The sequence below is a fragment of the Odontomachus brunneus genome, unplaced genomic scaffold (assembly GCF_010583005.1).
Source record: "Odontomachus brunneus isolate Ranch 3 - 2012 unplaced genomic scaffold, Obru_v1 Obru_scaffold_097, whole genome shotgun sequence".
Classification (NCBI taxonomy): Eukaryota; Metazoa; Arthropoda; class Insecta; order Hymenoptera; family Formicidae; genus Odontomachus; species Odontomachus brunneus.
Genome location: NW_022639547.1, coordinates 1,108,958 through 1,133,389, shown reverse-complemented (window position 1 = coordinate 1,133,389; position 24,432 = coordinate 1,108,958). Strand labels below are relative to the sequence as shown.

The window sequence follows — 24,432 nt, the reverse complement described above, 5'->3', positions numbered from 1 at the left end:
TATATATATATATATATATATATATATATATATATATATATATATATATATACAATAAATGCATGTTCTTTTTATTCAACGCCTTTCATTTTTTACTGCGGCTGTGTAAAAGCACAAAATTAGTATAACACTGATTTTACATTACAGGAAAGATATTTATATCTTCTAAAGCTAAAGAATAATAAGAAATATCAATGCATTATATTAATCAATCTTTAATGAATTAATCAAATAGATTCTTTTTATGTTAATGTGCATAAAATTTTCTTACATTAGTTGAATAGTCATTAGTGATGAGATAAAGCGCTATTTGCTCTCTTTATGCAACATTAAGATTTTGCAATGTGTCGCACTAGATGCATTTATGTTTGCAATAGTCCTAATTAAGTATTTAAGTTGTCTCGTTTCGTGATATAACAATTACGCAATATAAAAACTAATGGTTACAGTTGATTTTTACCGTTGAAATTTTATCACTAAAATTTTTCGGTGCACTACAGATCTTAAATTGAAAACAAAGAAAAGAAAAACCGTTTCTAAGATTTGTTTATCAATAGCGTCAATCAAGAATAATGAGAAAAGTAAGTACGTCTTAAATGAGATAAATTAATAAACCGCATCCTTTAAGTTACAAATGAACGGCGAGTGCCTGATACCAAATGTATGTGCAGGAGGAATATCGAGAACAACCTGAAACATAATTACATGAATGTTCAACATATTATGTATGATTAGAGGATTGCGCTAAATAACCATATTAATTTATCTCCTACCTTTTCCGGGTAGTGTGCTCCAGGTCCTGGGATCTGTGAGTTATCGTCGGGTAAAGAGAAACGTGCGCTTATGCTGTACGCCGGACTCTTTGCTCTGACTGCGTCCGGTTTGATGGCTTCGTATGCTCCCGGTCCAGGTACGAGAACACGATCGTCCGTGAACACTTTCTGCCTACTAGATATCGAATAGGCGGGTGCCGCTTTCTTGTTGCCCTCTTTAGTTCCGCCGAGAGCGGATGGGATGTTATAAACATTAGGTGCTGAAATCCGATCAAATTATTTCCTTCAAAATATCCGCGGACATGCATTCTAGATTATTTCACGCGATTCGTAGAAAACAATTTTCATCCACCATTTACGTCGTATATATTTCTCTACTTCTGACGCATTAACAGCAGCTTATGTTTTCCCATCAGATTCCATAAAATTTAGCAAGAATTTGCGTCTCACATGAAATACTATTGTACGTAATTTATATTGTGGACTTTTCAGGAGATGGAAAAGAAAATATTATAACATTTAACTTGATATACAAGGCTATACCTGCGAAAAGCTAATCGATGCATTTCTATAAAGTTCCATGCACGTTAGCGTGTGCAAATAAATTCGCTATGGTGTAACATGCAACGAAAAATTCACTTTTACCGCATCCCTGGCTAAAATCGATAGATTAGATAAATTATTTACCTGGAATGTCGCTTGGCCTACTAATGGGCGGTCTAAGGCCGAAACTAAATTGCAATGCTTTCTCCAATAAAAGCATAGCTTTTTCTGGACTGTACTCGCCTGGTCCTGAAATATTATATATAATTTTGAAAGTAAAGTCACACAAATGTGAAATTCAAGTAAAATGGTCGGTATTATAATATTGGTGATTACCGAGCGATCAATTAGGAATTGTGAATTAGCGAAAACGCACCTGGTATAGCGTTTTTCTCATGTATTTCAGTTTTAAGGCCGAAGCTGTACTCGGGTGATTTGGATATGTTTACTTTCTCGGGGCTATACGTACCGGGAGCTGCAAGTTGAATTAGAAAATGTTTCTATACTCTTTCGAAAAGCATCGTTACGGTTATCACATTCATCTATCTCGTGCATAAGGCTGCTAGCCGATACACTAACACATGTATTTAGGAAAAAATATTGAACATAACATTACGCACAATATATTCGCAATATGTTTACGCTTATCACATACGTTGAAGCACATTGACGGAGATTTGCACATTGATAGTGGCCTCAAATTCGATATCTCTATTTCAGCATTCAATACATTTTCCACCTGAGATATTGTTAGTTTAGTAATTATCGATGCTACTACATAATTAACATTATTATAAACAATCACCTTTATAGGGAGTTAGTTGGACAGGGATGAAAATATGTTTATCTACGAAAACATTCCAAAATCGCACTATGTATGTTGCATTCACACACTATTTTCTATCTACAGAGAAAGTAATGAGTAATCAAAGTGTGTATAATATTAATTTGTTGCTAATTTACACCATTATATACCTGGTGTATCATTAGCTCTATACAATGGTGTTCTGTTACCGAAACTGAAATAAGGTTTGTGTTCCAAATGTTGTGCTTTCTCCGGATTGTAGCAACCGGGGCCTACCAAAGTAATCGGAAATTAGTGCGCCGTTGCTCAATTATTACATCTTTATTCGTATTAAAGATCATTTAGAAAACAGTAGATTAGTTTCTTGTTAGTTCACACCATTACCTGGTGTATCGTGAGACTTATGGAGGGGTGTTCTGTTACCAAAACTGAAATAGGGCTTATGCTCCAGATTAAGAGCTTTCTCTGGTTTGTAATCGGCAGGGCCTACCGAGCCAATCAGAAATCAACGTCATCTATTACTTTATTATTTTTTCTTTGTGCGTTAATAGCACGTTGAAAGAAAAAAAGAAAGAATGCGCTTTGAAAATATAAATCGAGATCGTAACACTCACCGGGATTATCATTCAATTTTTCCGGTGCCCCCTTCCCAGTCAAACTGTACTGCGGCCCTTTGTCTAAGTTGGTTTTCTCGGGACTGTACGTACCAGGTGCTGAAGCAACATGTACCAAAAATGAATGCGGATAATCAGTGATGTTACTATCGTGCTTCAAGGAACTTTTAAACGTACCAGGAACATTGTCAGGTTTCGGTGTGAAGCCTTTGCCAGTCAAACTATACTGTGGCCCTTTGTCCAAATTTACTTTTTCAGGACTGTAAGTTCCAGGTGCTACACGAAAAATATAAATGATAACAGTCAAGATTGCATCAAAATGACGAGTCTTAATTACCTGGTGTATCACTAGGTTTGTCTGAAGCGTGTCTAATCCCAAAACTGTATTGAGGAGTGGCATCTAATTTAACTTTCTCTGGAGAGTATGCGCCAGGCGCTGAAAAGATTGTCTTGTATTGCATTACTATTTCTTGAAAATACAGTGAGCAAAAAGAGGAATATTTGCACATTTCATCCATTTGAAAAGAATTGCAGACAAAAAAATAAAGACGATTATTAGGATAAAATACTTGTATCAACAGATGATGTAAAAAAGATAGCAAAGCGACCATGTAAGAACAACTACCATACATAGAACATCTCTGTATGCTCAGTATAATATACTTTTAGGAATAGGTTACCTGGAGTGTCAGTAGGTTTGTCCAAAGCGGGTCTAAGTCCGAAACTGTACTGCGGCGTATTATCCAATCTTACTTTTTCGGGAGAATACGTGCCCGGCGCTATAAATATTTGCATTGTTATAATATTATATTTACGTATATTACGTAATTCGTATGTGTAACTCGTGCACACACCTGGCGTGTCAGCTGGCTTTTCCGCGGGCCCTTTGCCAGTCAAACTGTATTGCGGTCCTTTATCTAAATTCACTTTTTCCGGACTGTAGGTTCCAGGTGCTATGCGAAATACACGAACACGTACAATCATTGTTCAAATTTTCGCAGAAGCAATGCGCATTGATTACCTGGTGTATCGCTAGGTTTATTCAGCTGGGGCCTAATTCCAAAACTATACTGCGGCGTGGTATCTAATTTTACTTTTTCGGGACAATATACTCCTGGCGCTGAAAATTGTGTTGTTATTTTATGCGAGAGATATATTTTCCGTTAATGTCCTTTCCTATGCCTTTATTTAATCCTTTACTTAATGTATTTCCTTAATCCTTTACTTAATGTACTCACACGGAAAAAAAATATAGATATTTTACTCCTTGGATATTATATACTTGAAAAGTAAGAAAACTGCACTTTGTGCAGTTCATATATTATAATTTATATAAAGATACACACGCAAATTGCAATTTATTATACCTGGTGTATCAGCGGGCTTTTCGACACGTCCTTTACCACTCAAACTATATTGCGGTCCTTTGTTCAAATCTATCTTCTCAGGACTGTACGCGCCAGGTGCTAAAACGAACAAATGTATCCAAATATGCGATATTTGAAAAACATGTATTTTATTACAACGAATTATCTGACATATATACCTGGTGTTTCGTTTGGCTTCTCCACTGCAGGCTTTAGACCGAAGCTAAACTGAGGCGACGCGTCCAGTCTCACTTTTTCGGGACAATAGGTACCCGGTGCTGTTGAAGAAATTGCGTTTATTGCACTTGTTCCAAAACGAATACGTGAATTTCCGTGTACCTGGTGTTCCGTTGCACTTTTCCACTCGACCCTTGCCAGTCAAACTATACTGCGGACCTCTCTCGAGGTTCACCTTCTCTGGACTGTATGCTCCAGGTGCTGTGACCAATTGGAAAAATAGATACAAAATAAAATCGAGCTAATTTTTCAGATTGTTCGGACTGAATTTTATAATTTTTGTCTCTCATATTACCTGGCGTGTCGCTCGTTTTATCGAGCGGCGTTCTAATTCCAAATGTGAACTGCGGTGCGCTGTCCAGTCTCGTTTTCTCGGGATGATAAGTACCTGGGGCTAGACATTTGCCGATCAATTTTACGAGTTCCATCGCATGCTGCGATTTTCTAGTTGCTACAAGCATTACTGCCGAAATTGCGGGATTAACTCCGAGAGAGGAGAGTAAGGGATACTGAATGGTATAAGCCAATAAAATAGAGGGGTATAAATGGATGTCTCTCATGAGGCATGCAGCAATTACTTTACGACGACAAGCGACGCGCTACTAATTCGTTACTATTCGATCTTACGTATGTAGCATCTACGTATCAACTAGTCTATTAATTCTTTACGCGTATTTCAGACTCTCAGAAACTATTTTGAAACTATATGTGTGTGTGTGTGTGTCACTCGTCTACTATTTATATACGTTAATTTACTTTCTACTACAGTAATTACGCAATTACTTTCATTTACGTCCACACAGATACCACACGTGCATATTAAATTTACAGTGAATTTGAAAGATAGTAATAAAAGATTCAGAAGAAATGTAGATTTTTTGCTACGATCTTGCAGCAATACAACACACTGATAAATTCTTTATGGTGCATGGAAGTTATGGTCAAAGTTACTGTCCCATACTGTTATACGTTCAAATCGCTAGATTACGTGAGTCCTAATGTTCGTGTGTTGAAAAAAAAGGAAGGATACGTCTGTACCTAAACAACGATTCCTCAGCGATAACAGTTTCTAATATTGATTTTTGGATATATTCCCAAATGAAGTCCCATCGAAGGTAGGTAACGGTAATCGCGATTAGTTGCGGTACGGCTTCGACTGTCCTAAACACCATTATGTTGATATAATAATTGTAAAATATGTTAAATTTCAATAACTTGTTGCGACTTTTGGAAGAGTGAATTCAAGAGAAGCAAATTGTATTTTTACATGACAGAAAAAAAACTCGAGTTATTTTATGTTGAAAATAAATAAGTACTGTGGTACACACAACGTGCTATTAAATGATTCTCATTTTATTAATGAGAACAAACTAACTGCAGCATGTTATTAGTTCCACTGAGATGTACATAAGTGTGATCGACGCGTTGAAACTACCGTAGCATTCCTTTTCCTAGGCTTGCATTATTGTTTCGCACGTATGCGTCTCTTATTAGCGGCCGGTTACCGTAATTAGTGGACAAAATATCGGATACGCGTGTATTTAATTGGTTGTTGCATAATTACCGGGCGCATCACTCGGTCTTTCCGATACAGCTTTTACGCCGAAAGTGTACGCTGCCGCTTTGTAGAGATTCACGATTTCAGTGCGATAGTCGTTTGGTGCTACGATCGAGATGTAACATGTATTTCGATAAATTTCAACTGTCACGACGTGACGAATACGACGTAAGCGGTGGTACAATTGTTTGCTCGTGTAAAATATCTCTTTGTTTCAAGAACAAAAACTTTCATTCATATTTAAATATTATACCATTTACATTATTTTATATGTGCATTATGGTAATGGATAATAAAATAATAATTCTCAGGACGCATTTTGCTAGAAAGATGTATGTAACGTTAAAGCATTTTTATACTAATTAAATATGTATTTCATTATATCATTTATATGATACTTATATCGTATTATATAATCATTATAATTAAATATTTATGTTATTATTTATAATAACATAAATATTTAGAAATATTTAGACTTACCGGGTGTACAGCTGATCTTCTCGATTTGCGTTTTAACGCCGAAGGAATATTTCGGGGAGCTGTCCAGGATGACCTTCTGCGCCTTTTGTGGATTGTAATCGCCGGGTGCGGGAGTTACTTCCGGTTTTGTCGATTTCGTTCGGCCGTGCAACGATGCGGCAGGTGCGGCATCCTTTCCTGAAAGATTAGCATCGTATCACTAGCGGATTATTAACAATCGAGATATGCTTTGTTCAAACCCGAGGCGAAGGAATTTCGTGAACGCCGGCAATTAAAATGGTATCATTCTGATGGAATATCGTCGGTTTCAAGTTTGGTCGATACCACGGCCGACCTAGAAACGCCGATACATTCGCAAGTCTGCGAAACACAATTGTATATTCACGTATGTGTATTTAATATACGTGTATCTCGTTTAATTCATTAACATGAATTTAATTTAAACGAATTTCATCGCTATAACACTTGATCTACTTTAACGTGGCGAGGGAAGTCCGTCACGGTAAAAGGTATGTACATTTACCTTTTGCGCTAAGTCCAGAGACGTTGTATTGTCCAGGGCCAGGTCCCGGACTATTGTCTTTCGCCGAGTGTCTGGAGAATATTCGTAGCGATATTAGCAGTTTGTGCAGATAGAGTAGAGAACAGTTCTCTACTCTACTGGATCTATAAAGTTTAATTACCTGCTACCGAAGGAAAATGCCGGTGCTCTTTCTCTTTTGGAATCTGGAACGGTTTTTCCTGCGGACATTGTGCGTCGTTGTTATTGCTTTCGATTATTACCGTCTCTTTGCATATTATATATATTGTGGATAAAACTTTATGAAATCGTAAAATTGACAAAATTCGTACCAATTAGTGGTGGTAAAGTGACACAGGCTGGCCCCGGGCTGCTATATTCCGCGGCAATCGGGCCTCGTCGTTTCGTGGGTGTCCAAGGTTTTTGTGCCATTCCAACCATGTCAACCGAGTATTCTGTCCTTGCTATCGGATATATCAGATGATACAAATGAATATACAAGTTCTTTATGCATTATATCCTAAACAGCAGAAACTATTAAAAGATGTCTTAAAGACGTCTAAAAAAACGTTCTATTTTACTTAAGCATCTTTTACACATCCTTGCGATGTCCGAAATAGACCATCATTCTAATTTTCCAAAAAATAGATTAAAATGGTCTGACAATTGTTTGCTGACTGCACGCGTGAATTTCTCTCGGATGAAACATGATTCTTTCTGATATAAATAACGAGACGTAAAATCGTATGTACATCCAGGCGTCCATGAATTATGCAATGAAGGCGACCTCGGGGGGTACAGAAACGACTCATGGCGAACCATATAGGAGCATGACCATGATAGGTATTCGCGATCGGCTGCCGCCCATGTGACGGAACACCAGCAAGCTGAAAAAGCGCCTAAATACACGATATCTCATAATAATAATGTAATTCCCGCGAATCATTGATGCACAAAGTGAGGTATATCTTGTGACAAAATTGGGAAACGATTTGGACGATTCGTGATATCACGGTTTCAAAGTTTGCGGCGACTACTTGAATTTAAAAGGAACAAACCTTTATAAACGCGTAGTCGTATCGATTGGACGTATAGCGGTATTGTTTGCATTTAATATTAGATCATACGCCGATTTTATACGTCACTATCGGTGAAAAAGTCCAAGGAGCATTCATTTCAGCATCGCCTACGACGTACAAAGTGTTCCATAACGATCGATTGCCGGTTACCGAGTATGGTTAGAGGTGATCTCGCGAGTCACTCATTTGCGCCGAATTTCTTACATCATCGCTCGGTACGATGTATTGCGTATAAAAGGAAGATGATGTTGTTGACGTGTTGTTGGCGTTGAGCATCGCGAGGAGAGAAAACATGTCGAAAATTAATTAATTTGAGTCGTCTTTTTTCCCTAAAATTCGCGATAATATAACATCGTACAGTAACTATACATAACTTGTACACACGCGCGTGTTATGTACTGTATATACTTGAGTGCGTTCATTTTCAGTTGGCACACGATGTATGGATATACCAAATGTACATACGTATGTGCACAAGTGTGTACACAGCATTTCGTTATCCAAATACGGGAATGAAAGTGAAGTGGTAAATACATGGTCCGATACATAAGAGTACACGTGAGTACAAACGTGTCATGATGTTGCCGAAATTGGAGCGAAAGAGATTGAGTAAGACTCGCGAATGCAAACCTTACGAAACCGATTATTCTTATAAGATACAATCGCTATACAATTTTTGCTTTACAAGGTACGCGATTGATTTTATGAAATACAATTGTATATCTGCGATCTCTCACATAATATAATTTTGTAAATATAATACAAAATAATCTATCTTCCCCCGAACCTTTTTCTCATCTCGTAATTCTTTTTACAAATTAACAGCGGCAACTACTTATAACTACTTAACTTTATATTCTAAGCTGATATAATCAATTAAGTTTGCCTAGTTTATTATATTTGAAAGAACGACACACAATCGGCACACAAGTCCGATCTTGTCGATCTCTTGTCGATCCATTGAAATATTATGCTGTAAACTGATGTCATTATCTTCGTCATGATCTTAATACCAGCGTTGCATGCAACAAAGTGAAAATTATAACGTTTACTACGTTATTACTACGTGTTATTATTCAAATGAATAAATCATTTCGAATTATATCGCATTTATCGATGATGAATGTGCGATAAAATTTTATGTTATAGCAACATATCGAGCAAGAATAGGATCAAGGAAAACAGAATTCCGATAAAAGAAAATAATATAATAATAATAAAATAATAATAAAACCTCATTTTTAACATTTCAATAAAATATTTCCCATTTTGATATTTGTACGTGCGACAATTGCGCTGTGAAAGTAACGTATGTTACCGTGTCAATATATTTGCGAATTTGATCACGGTACGATCACTTCGATTCGACACCTTGACGTCAATTCGTTACACATCAAACTCGCCTCTTTAATATTAGCATCTCGTGAGTTTTTGCAATGGTCATCACAGAATCGTGATACTTTAACGTAATATTTGATCATTGCGTACTGAAGGCACAGTAAGTTTACTCACTCTATCTGAAGAAAAGGTTCGTGAAAGTGTCTCACGTCGGTGAGAGCTGAGAACGGCTGATGATTAACTTTCGAAGTGCTCTTAACACTTGGAGATCTGCACGGATGCGCACCTAAGACGCGTCTACCTGCGACTGAAGACCAAACGTCAAGGTATCACGACGTGCGCCAGTTTCCCGGAATCGAGTCCCCACCTTTTGCAGTGATTGGAAGAACCCTGAAACGCAAGCGCCTGCAAGTAGCTTGCCTCGCGTACAGATCTGGAGTGCGAGTCATCGCGTAATTCGATAACACGTATATTCAATACCAGGAAGAACATCGTCGAAAAATTCCGTCGTTTGCAAAAAACTTTTCTCTTAAGATGGAATTTACTTCTTTATATATATATATATATATATATATGTACTATTATATATATGTACTATTTGAGGATCTATTCTAAACACGCACGAATGTCGCGTCTACCTTGAACTAGCATCAAGTGGTTTCCTTCGTTATTTTTCGATATTTTATATGGCGTTTAAATGGCATTTAAATGATGTTTTTTCATGACTGTATATCTTGAATAGTCGAGTCGAACATAACTCGTGAAGCTTGTTTTTAATTTCAGATATTCAAGCTCAGATTCATTTACTCGAAATTAATGTTAAAGTATTTTCTTGATACATCTACGAGTAATATGACGAATGATCATGATGATGCGATAAACTGTGCACATTAACAGAACTGGAAAGTAAACCGTAACTTAAAACATCTTTGAAAACTTATCTCAGCTCAATCTATCGACTCCATTTCTGCCTTCGACGTAAAGATATATTTGATATAAAGGTATAAAGGCATATTTTCTCCAATATGGAAGATTTAGAACTTTGAACTTTCGTCTTAATCATCTGCCATCATGTCCAGTCCTATTTGACTGGTAAAAATAAAATGCTGAACAACGTTAGCAGAGAAGAACGATTTCTTACCTCAGCACACCTGTACAATAAGTCACGAATATTTAACCGCGTCATTTGCTATATGGCGTGAGCTTCTAATTTTAGCCGATTCCCTTTCGACGAACAGGACATCGCGAAGCTGAAAGAGTCAAGGATGGAGATTGAGAACATTGGGGTGCGTGGGTTATGAAATCACGCGTACACGTCCAATTATGGTGCTAAGACGACAGCACCTTCGCTTCGTATTTGAGACTCCCGTTTCCTCACTGCCGCTATATCGAATTATGACGTCAGAAGCGAGAGATTATGGAAATTTTCTCGTGGTACTATTGATAAAATATATATTAAAAAATGTTCGATCTTTAAGATACACCATCTCGCGTGTAGCATAGTGTGCTGAAAAAGTGAGCGCGAAGTAAATCAGTCTGTTTGTTAGACTGACCGGATAATCTCGATTCGTTTCATCTTAGTGAAAAGTTCAAGTTAATAAAGAGGAAAACACAACATAAAGAGGAAAAGGAAACGACCCAGGTAGCAGACTCATATCTAAATGACGTCCAAATCTGGTCAGTTCATGACCAAAAATTACCAAGGAATGACTAAAAATGTCGTGAAAATGTCGTCAAAATGACGGTCTAATGTCACAGACCGATGACGACATTTTAAGACGACTTAATGAAGTTTTATAACATCTCTAAACGTCAATAACATATCATTAAGACATTGCACAGAAACGTCATTAAGATGTTACAAAAAAGACGTGTTAAAGACGTCGTTATTTAGTCACATGACGTCAATCGACCATTTATGACTAGTTTTTGACGTCATTTTGATCTGCTACTTGGGGAAGATGCATCAATTGCAGGTATCGTCTACAATCGCCTGCAATTACATTCAACTGACTACACAAACATTTTATCCTCTTTCTTCGCGATTTAAGCGGTGTTTCTGCTACGTCATCGTTTTTTGCTCAAGATATGCAATCCGCGAGGATGAAGGATCTTCTGTTAGCGAGAAAAAACCGGTTGAGCGTTGTGTTAACGTTAAAAGAGGCACTGTTGTAAGAACAGAGCTACGAGTAGAATATCCGACACCCGATCGTGATGAGACCCCGACCCCTCTCTCTCCTCTTCTTCCACCATGGTCATCGTCGTCGCGATCGTCGCGACGCAAGCTAGTCCGGTCTGTAGAGTGGCACGGTGGGTCCGATACTGGTGCGTAAGATATTAAATCAAGTATTACCACTTACACGCGCTATTAATATCATATGTGCATTCATTGATTAATCACACTGGTACGACGTATAAATGTGCCGTATCGATACGATTGCAAGTGTAGGGCGGTTTTTCAGAGAAAAAAGAGGAAGAGAGAGAGAGAGAGAGAGAGAGAGAGAGAGAGAGAGAGAGAGAGAGGATTGATTTAGTGAAAGGAATGCGAGATTACTTTCATCGTGCAGCTTCCCGATGCAGCTGTGGACCACTTGTTAAGCGCTCCTGATGTGTTCAATGTGGAATTAGTACTGCGACGATGCTCGGTTAAAAGAGAGAAGAAGAAACCCTACTGGAATAATTCGTACATAGTCAATGAGTATTTTATAAAAGACGATGAGTATTCTATAAAAGCATAACGGAAATTATAGAATGATGAGCCATCGATAAGCTATCGTAATCAAGAGATACGGTAGTCAAGCAAAGCATGGCGACAAAACCTGCCAGGACTCTTGAATATGATACCTTCGTACACTTAACTTATGCTGATCTCGCATTTCTTCTCACACGCGCGACAAATTCACAAGTGCACATTTGGAATTAAAAGCGAATGTAAGCTAGCAGATATCTTTTGTTTAATAACATCTGTCGTATCAGTCGGATCGATCGTGTCACTCTGCCGACTAGACTCTCTCACTTCGCGACAAAGTGCCTAAAAAATTTTAAAAGTGTTATTAATTGCAGTATTTTAGAATTAAAAGGGACGTTTCGTACTATACTATCTCAACAATTTTTTACTTATAAGGAGAGAACTGAAAGTGTCTTACCCGATTTTGAGGAGCTTTCGACATATTTTGAAATATTTGACAAGTATTATCTGGTACGTTTAGGGACTAAAGCAACTTCTTCAAATTTTATACATTTGACTATGTCGTGAAATTGATCCCAATTATTTTGCAAGTTTCGTGTTTTTTTTTTTCACAAACATGTTGCTCGTGAAAACCAAAAAGAATCATTCCGCTGATTCTCTCTGTACATACTTGGAGTCTAAATGAATTCCAACAGGAAGCGCATCCGGACAGCCTCTTTGTTCCGATGCACAATGAGAGGGACTCTATCGCATTTGACAATTGGAAAGTCGAATAACTATATCGTAGAGCGATAACTGAAAAATTACGGGAAAGTGCGTGCTGGACAAAAGCTGTGCGCTTTGTGCAATCGGTAAAATAACGCAGCGGAACGCTTAATTGGTACTTGAGTAAATTGTGGCGGTGAGCTCACGATCGGAGTCGTCATATGGCGAACACCCACGTACCGTATTAGACAACTTTGCAAGTGTAATGTAGCACATATGTGACATTTTTTGTTTCTTCTCATTTCATTTCTTGTACGTATGTTTCTTACGCATTAGCGACAAAAACAGAAATGAGCGCGATCGAAAATAAAACGATCCACTGTTACAAAACGGAAAGATATTTATAATATCTGTAATCCGTTTTTCGCAAGCGTTTTACTGAAATTGTCGTAAGCAAAATATATAGCAGGTATCCTCTTAACACCCCGTTCTCTTAACAATCCGTCTATTAATATACGAATACATTATATTATACAGGGAGAAAAGAAACTTAAATATATTTATTTGTGGGATTTCCGTGAAATAAAGATTATTTATATAATAAATAAATTTTATATCCCACAAATAAATATTCGAGTCTCTTTTTCTCAGCGTACCCAACTGGAATTGCAGGTAAGCTGTCGTGTCAACGTGTCAAAATATCTTTCGTCGGCGCGGAATATATCAAAGGGCTCATTGTTGTTCGCAGATTCTGTAGAATATACAATCGAGAAGAATGTTAGAGAAGTAGGCAGCTGCTGTAACGACGTTTACACAATTCATGTGAGAAAGTGCATTAGATAGAAAGGTAAGAAACTATACAGTGACAGAAGAGAGTTAATCGTTTTTAAAATTATATTACAATACTCTCCTTACTCATGAATTTAGTTTTAATCTTTCTCATTTTTCACAAGAATATATCGTCAATATTCTAACGCTCGACATTCTGTTTCTAGAGGCAAAAATGGAACTCGAGGAAGAGTTGTTGCAGGAGCAATTGTTGAACGTTTATGAAACTACCTTCACCGACAGGCATGTCCTCTACAGACTCTTGCTGAATGCCCTACGATCCAAGGACTTCCATTCCTTTAGGAACATCATGGAACACAACTTGAAGAAGCGACCACCTGGCTTGGATATCAACTACGTCTTTCCGAATCACTACGAAGAAACGTGCCTCGATATAGCCAGCCGAAACGGCTTGACGGATTTTGTGAGTCTCTTGTTGTCCAACGGGGCAATGATTAATAGGGTGAACGAGGTGCATAATCGCGCACCCATACATTTCGCCACCGAAAACGGGCACGAACGAACACTGGCGATATTATTAACGCATTCGATGATAAATGTGAATTTGGAGGCGGGACAAGAGACCGCTTTGCATATCGCGGTACAAGAGGAAAATCTAATGTGTGCCAGACAGCTATTGGAGGCAAGAGCCAGCGCCAATATTCCCAACAGCAAGGGCCTGACGGCTCTTCACATGGCGGCAATATATGGACAGCGCGAGATGGTGCAATTGATCCTGGATGTGTGCAAGCAGCGTCCCGATCTAGACAGTTACAGAGACTACAACGATCAGACGGCGCGCGAAGTGATACAAGAGAACATGCCGGACTTGTCGTTGCCACCGAAGTGCGAAAGCAGAGAAATGAACGCGCATGATCTCAAATATTATCTGACCGTCAACGACGAGGTGAACTTCCTTAGGAGTCTGGAGATCATTGAACCGCAGATGCTTCACGGTGTGGCCGAAGATTTGTTGGAGATAGCCGCGCAACATAATTTCCTCGGCGCTGTGGTAGGGACTCTGAGCAAACTTCAGAAAAGTATGTTCAACGTGAAGAGAGCCGCGCAGATAGCGGTTCGAAATGGTCATTATAGTATTCTTCGGGAACTGTTGAATGTGGAGCCTGGAGCAGCAAACGATCTGGTCCTAGATGCTTGCTTGGAGCTAGGAATGCCCAGCAGACACGACGTCGACGATACGTCTAATCGGCTTGAATGTCTAAAGCTAATCCTGGAGCAAGAATATGTGGACATTCGTTGCGCTGATGGTAAGTATTTTACAAGTATTAGAAATTGTATCAAGGAAAGTGATACCTTCTTGTGGATGAGACAGGCGCTTGAACGGCCGCTATCAAGTTTCCGTTTATTCGTCGATAATATTGCTGAACATTCCAACATCTTCTCATGTTGCAGATAAGGGCAACACGCCGCTGCATTATGCGGCCAGGGCAGGTTGCCACGAAGCGGTGACTCTGCTCTTAGAACGCGGTAGTTACATCGGACACATGAACAAATTCAACGTACCGCCCGTCGCGGACATCTCAGTGAGCACGTTGTCGCGATATTTGGACGATTGCCTGCAAACGCAGAAGCACCGAACGAATGAATACACGATCGAGTTCGACTACCGCTGCCTGATGCCGCATGTCGACGGATCCACGGAGAGAGCGCATCGGCTTTATCGCGAAATGGAAGTGTTCCAGTACATTGCCTGCAACAACGGTCTCAAGCATTTGCTTAAACACCCACTGATGTCGTCCTTCCTTTATCTCAAGTGGCACAGAATACGGCATTTCCTATGCGCCAATTTCGTCTTTTACGTAGCGTTTTATCTCCTGGTGAACATCTATATCCTGAGCACGACGTATCATAGTTCGTCAAGTAAAAATAAAACGATAAACGGTAGTTTCGACGTCGCTTTAAACGACAGCCTGAGAACAGCCTCCTGGAAATACGAAAGCTTTCTGCATCCTCTTATCGGCGTGATGTTGCTGCTTTTCGCCTTACGGGAGATTATACAACTCTTTTCATGTCCTATATATTACTTCAAGAGCCCACAAAACTGGCTGGAACTCGCGCTGATCGCCATGACTTTTTCCGTGTTATGCAACGCGGGACCTGTGCCTGGTGCGATAGTGATCCTGATATCCGCCTGGAACCTGGTGCTCTTGATCAGCCAACATCCTCGCTTGTCCACCGGCGTTGAAATGTTTCGTACCGTATCGTTAAATTTTGTACGTTTTCTCTTTCCGTACATCTTCCTCATTCTCGCTTTCGCTTTCGCTTTTTACACGCTCTTCAAGGACGCCGACGATAACTTTCCCGATCCCGGCCATTCATTCTTCAAGACAATCATCATGCTTACCGGTGAATTCGACGCCGACGATATATCATTCGAATCGCATCCGGTCTGGAGTCACCTCGTCTTCATTTTTTTTGTCTTCCTCATTGCTATTGTGCTGTTCAATCTACTCAATGGTCTGGCGGTTAGCGATACCGCCGAGATCCTCTGTAAGGCTGAACTCGTCAGTCTCATCTCCAGAATACGTTTGGTCGCCTACGTCGAGCACGTGGTTTTCGGCATGCTGTTTAGACATTGGTTCTGTTGTGATATCTTGCGCCGGAGTCTGTTCAAGTATCTTACCAGGAGGATCCTCCTGTTTCCGAATTATCTGGTAGACGGCAAAATCAGCATTAAGCCTTGCGACAACTTAGACGCTTATGACAACCACAGAGGCTATACCAAGTACATTCGCACCGAGTCTATCAAAAAATACAATCGTTGGGCCACCCTGAAGATGGATCCTAATATAATCAAAAAAGCTAAGCGGATTATTTGCAGTAGGAGACAGTTGTCGGACAACGAAAGAATAATGATCACAATGAGCAAGTTACAGGAGAAGTTGACGGTGATTGAGGACGTCTTGAATACTATAAAGCTTGCGGTCGAGAATAATAATGTTAATAATACAATGGAACGTGCAGCATAAAATTCGAACGAAAGAACATTTGAACTTATACTATATGAGTGTTCGGCGATGTCTGTTCTGTTTAAGACTTAAATCCATAAAATAATAATCTAAATAATCTATCATATAAACTTTTATTTTAGAGTATTTTAGAGTGTAAACTAATGTGAAGCAATCAATATAAATAATCCTATTTAATATGTATGTTGCATTTTATTACTATATATATATGTATATATATATTGCAATAAAAAAGAATATATATACATATATATGTTACATTCTATTACAATTTGTACTGTTATAATTATAAGCAGATCTTTTACGAAGATCTTTTCTGAAGATCTATTTGTAGCCAGAATATTGTTTTTGTTAATAAATACAATCAACGTTAGCAAATATAATCAACAAGCAGATACGTTATTGTGGTCATTGCGAAAATTAATATGATCTCTATTATATGTATAGAAAATAATTAAAATTCTTCTCTTTATATATCAACAGATTATTGTCACAAATCTACATGTTGAGAGTAAATCAGCGACAGCAATGAACAAGTTACGCGAATAACGCATAATTATTAACCAGATACATCTTGCCGCGTGACAGTCGTCTCTCTTCCTCGGCATATCAGTATATCGGTGTAAAATAAGTTGAAGTCGAGCCTAATTTAAACATATATATCGTTAAGAAATGCTACTAAATGCAGAAATTTGTAATATATTCTTATAATAAATGATTAATTTATTTCAAACTAAGAAAATTATTTTTTTTAAACTTACCGACATAAGACATTAAGTAGCTTTTCATTATTGTTATGACAACCCAAATCACAAATTCGATCTAGAAGACGTAGCAATACTTGAGTAAATTTTTCATCTAATGATACAATTGTTTCTTCAAAGCTTCCTGCCCCGTCTTTTGTTGCGACACCATTTTCAACCTAGTAAAATACATAGTTAGCTACTACGCTGTAAAAATATGTGTATCGCACTTAATATGAAAATTAAATTAAGAAGCAATTTAAAGAAATAACAAATATGTGCAGTATATTATTGCAAAGTTCTATTTAATTGTCAATATATAATGTATTGACTATAGTGTGCTACTTTTAATAACCATGCTTTTTACCACAGATAATAATTTTACTTGGACAATTATACTATGCAAAGTGTCTCAAAAATGCGTTTCAAAACTTACTACTTTATTATATTACTTTAGTAGATTTATAATTTACAATATTATAATAAATTTTGACTATACAGGGTGTCCCATTTTAATCGATCACCTCAAATATCTCTTGAACAGTGCATTTTAAGGAAAAATGTTTCAGATAAAAGTTTTGGGATTTCGAGGGGGACATAAGATAATATCATTGGTTTTACCTCAAGTGGCATTGTCAAGGTCAGGACACTTTGAATTTTTTAAATGGAATCCCCCATTTTTCATTACATATTCTTATAGCATACCTCGAGAGCTTTCCAAAACACTATAATAAAATATTTTTTCATTAAGTATCTTTCGAGTTAAAAGGCTTCAAAGTTACAATATTGTTGCCATTAGCATTGGTATCCAAAGTGTTCGACCGACGGCTAAAACCTTTTGAATGTTGTTCAGGACCATGACTTTGACAACATTTGTCAAGATCAAGGCGATTGGAGGCTGTTCCTAATATTTTCATTTCTTCAAATTTTACAGTAAAAACGAAAATAATTTAAAATTATGGGGTAACATGTGGAGTCCGATTGACTCTAAAGGATCATATGAAGGTCACAATGCTATGATTATTAAAGAAATTTATTAATGGGATTTCACACGTGTGCTTCTTTGTGGCCCCGACGAAGCATTGTGACCTTCATATGACCCTTTAGAGTCAATTGGAATCCACATGTTACTCCATAATTTTAAATATTATTTTCGTTTTTACTGTAAAATTTGAAGAAATGAAAATATTAGGAATAGCCTCCAATCGCCTTGACTTTGACAAATGTTGTCAAAGTCATGGCCCTGAACAACATTCAAAAGATTTTAGCCGTCGAACACCTTAGGTACCAACGCTAATGGCAACAACTTTGAAGCCTTTTAACTCGAAAAATACTTAATGAAAAAATATTTTATTATAGTGTTTTGGAAAGCTTTCGAGGTATGCTATAAGAATATGTAATGAAAAATGGGGGATTCCATTTAAAAAATTCAAAGTGACCTTGTCCTGACCTTGACGACGTCACTCGAGGTCAAACCAATGATATTATCTTATGTCCCCCTCGAAATCCCAAACTTTTATCTGAAACATTTTTCCCTAAAATGCACTGTACAAGAGATATTTGAGGTGATCGATTAAAATAGGACACCATATATAGTCAAAATTTTCATAAATAAATAATGTAGCACACGTTAAAAAAATTAACGTATTTTCCATGTTGTATAAAACATGCAGAAAATGGTTATTCTAGATTTTTAAGAATATCTAAATTTTACAGAACCATATTTTAACGTACGTGTAATAAGCGCGGTAAAATTCTTCAAACTATTTATATTTTACCTACTTATATTTTAAAATAAAGTTCTAAAAAAATTTTAGGCACGAAATATATACACACACACACACATACATACATACACGCGCGCGCGCGCGCGCGCGCGCCCGCACGCACGCACACACACATACACACTCTTTATATAAGTAGCCTCTACAAATTCATATTTAAAAAAATGTAAAAAGATAACATCCCAAAAAAAGAAAACTGAAAAAATAATAAATTTTACAAAATATTTTACCTCATGTCATGTTTTTAATAAAAAAAATATATGATAAAGAATATTATACTTAATATCACACAATTTTCAGCATTTACAGATGCCTGTAACATTTTTAAATAATTTTTAGTGTAATGAGCCAGTTTTTACTAGTATCGAGTCAAAATGGTATAAAATATATATAATTAAAAGTACATATACATTATACATTATAGGAAAATAGAATACATTTCATATATCCAAAAGTATTCTACTTCACATTTCTAATTCTTATACTTACTTCATCTTCTTCAGACATCTTCACAGGATGAACAAAATATAAATTTATTAACAAATGCTTGTATCATTTATACTTGCACAACGGAGTTTCCAAAATAACACTAACGCGTGACATTTAAAATTTTATACAAGAATGCAATAAAATGTTAAACTTTTCTTATATGTGTAAAAGCAATGTAAATAAATTACAATGTAATATAACATAGAATATTTGTAAAATATCTTTTTTTAAAGCCACCACTGCATTTACAAGATAAAAATTTAAATAGAATATTAGTCGTATCATGCACACAAATGGGGAATAATGAATAAATATAACAGTCACATGTTCTTAACGATATAATAATGATTTCTAACAAGGTCTCATCTGCAAAGAAATGCTTCATGATTCTAGAACTACAGAGATGCATGAAGACGAGCTTAAAGCTTTGACAATATACCTCATATTCATAGACATCTTCCTGACAGGCACCAATCATGGATGTCAATTCAGCATCAATGTAGTAGCGGCTCATATGCTTAACATTAGCAAAATGGCATTACAATTTGATAGATATTGAATATTTATCCATAATTTTCTCTCATAACAAAATATAAAATCATTTGTATCAATTGCATTATTTGTATCATTACTTATTCAATGTTGATATGGCAATTCTCATAGTGTTTTTAAAATAAATTAAAAAAAAAAAAAAATAAAAAAATTTGGCTAATTCAGTTACACGAAGAAATATATATAAAATTTCCTAATATATAAATGTTTTTTTATGAAATTATTACGCGAAAGAAAGAACATGAGACTTGGAGTACTTATTAGTATTTATAATTATATTATGTAGTTAAAAATAAAGCTTTGTAATAAAAATCCAATTGAAATAATGGTTGCAACTTAGAGGAAGAGGTCGCTGGATATAATTTGTTACATGCAGTGGATTAGACAATTATGTAAAATATGTTGTAGACTTACCTGCATAAAATTGCAGAATTCTACGCATATAGCACATATATTGGTAATACAGCCGAGAAGGTCGGGATCCGTTAACATACACTCTTTCAAATAACTGTCCTGCAAGTCCTGGTGTACGCTCAGTACATCGTCAACGTTACTAACCTGGTTTAATAACATTATTTATAATTTAATAAATCAAACTTAACACATGTGTGTATGCATAAAGCAATTTTGCGTGGATATACTTGTATATGATAAATAAGTTATAATAATATGTTTCATATTACATAGCAATAAGAAAGAAATATAATCACTTTGCTCATTTTATTTATAAATTTTAGCCAATTTGGCTCGACGACTTCCACCATCATGTAATACTCCAAGTGTTGTATACAATCTAACATTCTTTGTCGTAATGAGAATGCTTGTCTGTAAGCCATTGCCACTTCGTGCGTAAAAGTTTTTGCAATTTTATTACTAACCCATACTCTGTAATCCAATAAATTTTAATACTTTGCTAAAATAGAGATATAAGATCTTGATTAATCAAACCAAAAGTAGCTTACCTGCACAAAAGCCTTTCAACGTGTTTGCAAGAGAACAAGTGCCTAAATAACATTTGATAACAAGCTATCGCTTTTCTATTAATAATTAGAGAAACTGGCCATTTGACATCGTAATTGAAGACAAAAGCTTCTAAACCAGTTAGAGTTTTACCTGCCTGAAGGCAGTATTCTGTAATAGAAGTTAATTTCGGTTAATTAAATATAATTGAATAAGAGTAGTATTTTCCGATAAAATACCTTTCTCATCTCTGGTTTGAATCGAAAGTATTCTAAACATTTGGTATTGCAAGTCATACGGAAGTAACTCAGGTTTCAGATCGTCCTTATAAGGATCTGAATCGGCAGTGGACATTCGCACTGCAACTTCGAGGAGAGATGCCAAACGATGTGGCACGACATCATACATGCTTTTACTTAACTCTGCCTCGCAGAGATTCATAAATTGAACCTAATATCAAAAAGTGGATAAATTTCTCTCTCATGTTGTATAAAAAATATCAAATATTTGAGAAATAAAATAAGTCGAACTTACTATAAAATCTCCTTGAGCGAGAAGAAAATAACTTTTTACGCTACGCAGTCTGCCCATCAGATCGTTTTCATGTATAAGTACTTCCAATAATTTTTTAGCAGCTTCTGAATATGCTCTATCGATGGCAGCTATGTATTTCTGTCCTTGATGTTGGTAACTCAAAGGCTCTTGTTTCCCCCATTGTACTGTTTTACCTATAAATGCATTTTAGGCTTATCAAACATTTGTTGCAAATAGTTGATGAAACTAATTGATGAAATTTACATTGCATAAAGTGACGTTTATAACGTGAAAAACAAACAATATCGTACTCTTGATGAACGCACCGCATTGCCTAATGACGTTAAAATATTTTCCTGTTCTAAGTATTGTTTGTGCGTGCTCGCTTAAAAACACAGGTATCCTTTCCGGCCGCATGGTATATCGTTTCTCCCAGTAATCTGCAGAATAATCCACTGGAAGTTCTTCTCTTTGAACCAATTCGTTATCCTCTACAAAGAACTGATAAACACATAAGTATAAATGTGCAAGTATGATAGACAAACTTTTACTACTGTTCACATATGATGATACCAACTTCTTGGTATGGATCGCATATCATCCCCTTATAAAGCCATTTTTCTAAAATTTGCATATACGGCATGCTCGCTGCTTGCATCAAATACAGACACAGTTCTTTGGACTTGGTTTCACCACTGATATTGTTCATTGTTTGTTCATGGAGGAGGCTCAACACTTTCCCACCTCTAGCATTTGCCTAAAATTGATCAACATTCTATTATGTACAATATTAGAAAAGAGAGTCAACTCTTTTAATACATTAAATATAAATCTATATGGCATTCATATATTATCGTCAAGAGAGTGCGGTGAATATATAATGAAATTAATTTAATTAATTTGATTTTGACTCTCTTAATTTTACTATGTACACATTCACTGATGTTATTTTACCAACCTTGCATATTGTGGATGTAATCTGAGCAAGTATAGACATTGTAATCATAGTAGGCTGGATATAAAACCATAACTTTTGTAAATTTAATTTGCCATGGACATGTTCCATCTCAAGTTGCACAACAAAAAGCTGAAATATAATTATATAAACATATAATAAATTAATAAATTATATGTTCATATCATTACACACTGCAAAATGTAATTTACTACCAAGTAATCCTTCAGTAAAGATCGTATAGCTCCTCTCAAGGCATGATTAACTTGTCCATCATCTGGGGAGACTTTCTCCTCTACAAATCTCACTGTCATAGAATAACAGGAACCTAAAGGTAATATCTGTTGTGCAAGTTGCTTAAATGATATACCTGAAAAGAGAATACTTTTACTTGCTTACACTGTTAATGTACTTTAAGAACTTCAAATGAGTTTTTTGTGACTCAATATCAGATTGAAATTTTTTACATATTTCTTACTAATATCTGATGATATAGCAAATGTCTTAACACCATAGGGAGTTGTTAAAGGTTCTGAAACTATGTATGACCCATCTATGCCTTTTAAGCAATACAGGATATCCCACAGAAGTATAGACTCTTGAGATATAACAGGAACAACTTCTGCAATCATTTGATTTTAAATACACATAGTTTGTGTCTCACTTATATTTCAAAGAAACAAATTTTTACAAACTTTGATAAAGTGCTACAGTTGTGTCACTATAAAAGTCCCAAGTTATACGTGGACGTTCTGCCACCCAATTGTGTATTGTTAAGGTATCATTCTTTTTACCAACTGCTTGCTGATTTAATTTCTTTCCTCCTTCGACAGCAGCTTTCATCACATTTTTGCAGATCTAACAATGTATTTAAATTAAAATATTTCTTATGTAGCGTATATGTAATATTTATATAATAATTTTCATTGGAACTAGATACTGCAATTATTTACTGCTATATTATTACCTTTGGCAAATCTTTTTGTGTAATGACTTGATTTTTTGTAGAACTAGCAGTTAATGCTGGTGCAGATCTTGACAAAAACTTTATTAAATCCTTATCTTGAGATATTAGTTCCAGAGTTTGCATAAACGGACCTAGTAAATCCACCCTAAAAAATATATTTTTTATTACATTTATATGTATAAAAGTGTTTGTGTATCATGCATACAATATCTCAAATTATATTAACTCACTAACTTTTTAGACTTTAGTTCTTCATACTTTTGTATAAATAATTCTGGTTGTAATGAATGTTTGGAAAGATGCTGAATGCAACTTTGAGGAGCAACAGTATTTAGTGCATTTGTTGTTGAACTTTCTTTCTGTAGTTTCTCTACATGTTCTTCTGGAGCAGTTTCTGAACTAAGAAAAGATAATATTTGTATATAAAAGTGCTCTTTTTGTATACTTTATATTTTCTTTATAAAAACATACATATATATAGAGCATATTGTAAAATTGACTTACAAAATAGTATGACCTTAAAAATCACTCAGATTATGAAATATGATATATCTGTCACTTACCCAAGTGATTCAATCAATTCTCTTATCAAATGATGTACTTTAAATTCACTCATGGTTGATTTTTATACATATATATATCTCTCTCTAATTGATCTAAATAAATATCAATTACAGTACACTTACAGTCAGTTTAAATCAAATCAGTTGATAATATCTTAAATTGAAATAAATAAGAGAGAAAATATTAAACTTACATAAAATCTCGTTTATGTAGAAACAATTATTTCGATCATGTTTATTGTTCGCGTTACCTCCCTATGTTTGAAAGATTTAAAAGGTTATGATAATTCCTCTTGTCTATAGCGCTATCTGTCGAGAATTTCTTTCTTTTCGCGGCAACTTGAAAATTCACCTTA

At 36.1% G+C, this 24,432-nt stretch overlaps 3 protein-coding genes across 18 annotated transcripts in view; 1 reads left to right on the top strand and 2 right to left on the bottom strand.

The window, feature by feature from the left end:
• The window catches only part of LOC116848552 (N-acetylglucosamine-6-phosphate deacetylase), a 19,864-nt gene extending 3,158 nt beyond the window's left edge, over nucleotides 1–16,706 (top strand). Inside the window, exons 1-5 of one of the 8 annotated variants that reach the window (XM_032824770.1) lie at nucleotides 11,785–12,516; nucleotides 13,363–13,383; nucleotides 13,460–13,558; nucleotides 13,707–14,807; nucleotides 14,953–16,706. In XM_032824770.1, coding sequence (XP_032680661.1) covers nucleotides 13,715–14,807; nucleotides 14,953–16,529 — 2,670 coding nt within the window. In that variant the 5' untranslated portion in view covers nucleotides 11,785–12,516; nucleotides 13,363–13,383; nucleotides 13,460–13,558; nucleotides 13,707–13,714 and the 3' untranslated portion in view covers nucleotides 16,530–16,706. Of the gene's footprint in view, nucleotides 1–786; nucleotides 2,735–8,407; nucleotides 8,665–11,590; nucleotides 11,643–11,784; nucleotides 12,517–12,539; nucleotides 13,384–13,459; nucleotides 13,559–13,706; nucleotides 14,808–14,952 lie in introns of those variants that run through there. The other 7 variants (XM_032824767.1, XM_032824771.1, XM_032824768.1 and 4 more) reach the window with 7 other exon arrangements.
• On the bottom strand, nucleotides 196–9,651 carry LOC116848555 (mucin-1-like). 7 transcript variants are annotated; one of them, XM_032824779.1, is made up of 22 exons: nucleotides 9,492–9,651; nucleotides 7,233–7,364; nucleotides 7,064–7,121; nucleotides 6,904–6,974; nucleotides 6,381–6,557; nucleotides 5,904–6,002; nucleotides 4,635–4,802; nucleotides 4,442–4,540; nucleotides 4,282–4,380; nucleotides 4,103–4,201; nucleotides 3,757–3,855; nucleotides 3,590–3,688; nucleotides 3,416–3,514; nucleotides 3,073–3,171; nucleotides 2,913–3,011; nucleotides 2,736–2,834; nucleotides 2,506–2,607; nucleotides 2,292–2,393; nucleotides 1,693–1,791; nucleotides 1,461–1,565; nucleotides 774–1,033; nucleotides 196–690 (listed from the first exon to the last, which is right to left on the bottom strand). In XM_032824779.1, exons 2-22 carry the CDS (start codon nucleotides 7,339–7,341, stop codon nucleotides 607–609), a joined length of 2,325 nt encoding a protein of 774 aa, XP_032680670.1. In that variant the 5' UTR covers nucleotides 7,342–7,364; nucleotides 9,492–9,651; the 3' UTR covers nucleotides 196–606. The 7 variants fall into 7 exon arrangements, with proteins under 7 accessions (XP_032680670.1, XP_032680671.1, XP_032680674.1 ...); XM_032824780.1 differs by having other exon boundaries at nucleotides 4,635–4,733; XM_032824783.1 differs by lacking the exon at nucleotides 2,292–2,393.
• Nucleotides 16,702–24,432, bottom strand: LOC116848554 (gamma-tubulin complex component 2-like). 3 transcript variants are annotated; one of them, XM_032824776.1, is made up of 18 exons: nucleotides 24,271–24,432; nucleotides 24,077–24,169; nucleotides 23,748–23,912; nucleotides 23,514–23,658; nucleotides 23,242–23,404; nucleotides 23,025–23,168; nucleotides 22,762–22,916; nucleotides 22,550–22,678; nucleotides 22,169–22,348; nucleotides 21,903–22,092; nucleotides 21,592–21,785; nucleotides 21,297–21,507; nucleotides 21,060–21,228; nucleotides 20,808–20,982; nucleotides 20,512–20,655; nucleotides 19,985–20,062; nucleotides 17,291–17,451; nucleotides 16,702–17,173 (listed from the first exon to the last, which is right to left on the bottom strand). In XM_032824776.1, the coding sequence occupies exons 2-18, from the start codon at nucleotides 24,127–24,129 to the stop codon at nucleotides 17,089–17,091; spliced, it is 2,541 nt and encodes an 846-aa protein (XP_032680667.1). In that variant the 5' UTR covers nucleotides 24,130–24,169; nucleotides 24,271–24,432; the 3' UTR covers nucleotides 16,702–17,088. The 3 variants fall into 3 exon arrangements, with proteins under 3 accessions (XP_032680667.1, XP_032680668.1, XP_032680669.1); XM_032824777.1 differs by having other exon boundaries at nucleotides 21,918–22,092; XM_032824778.1 differs by lacking the exon at nucleotides 19,985–20,062.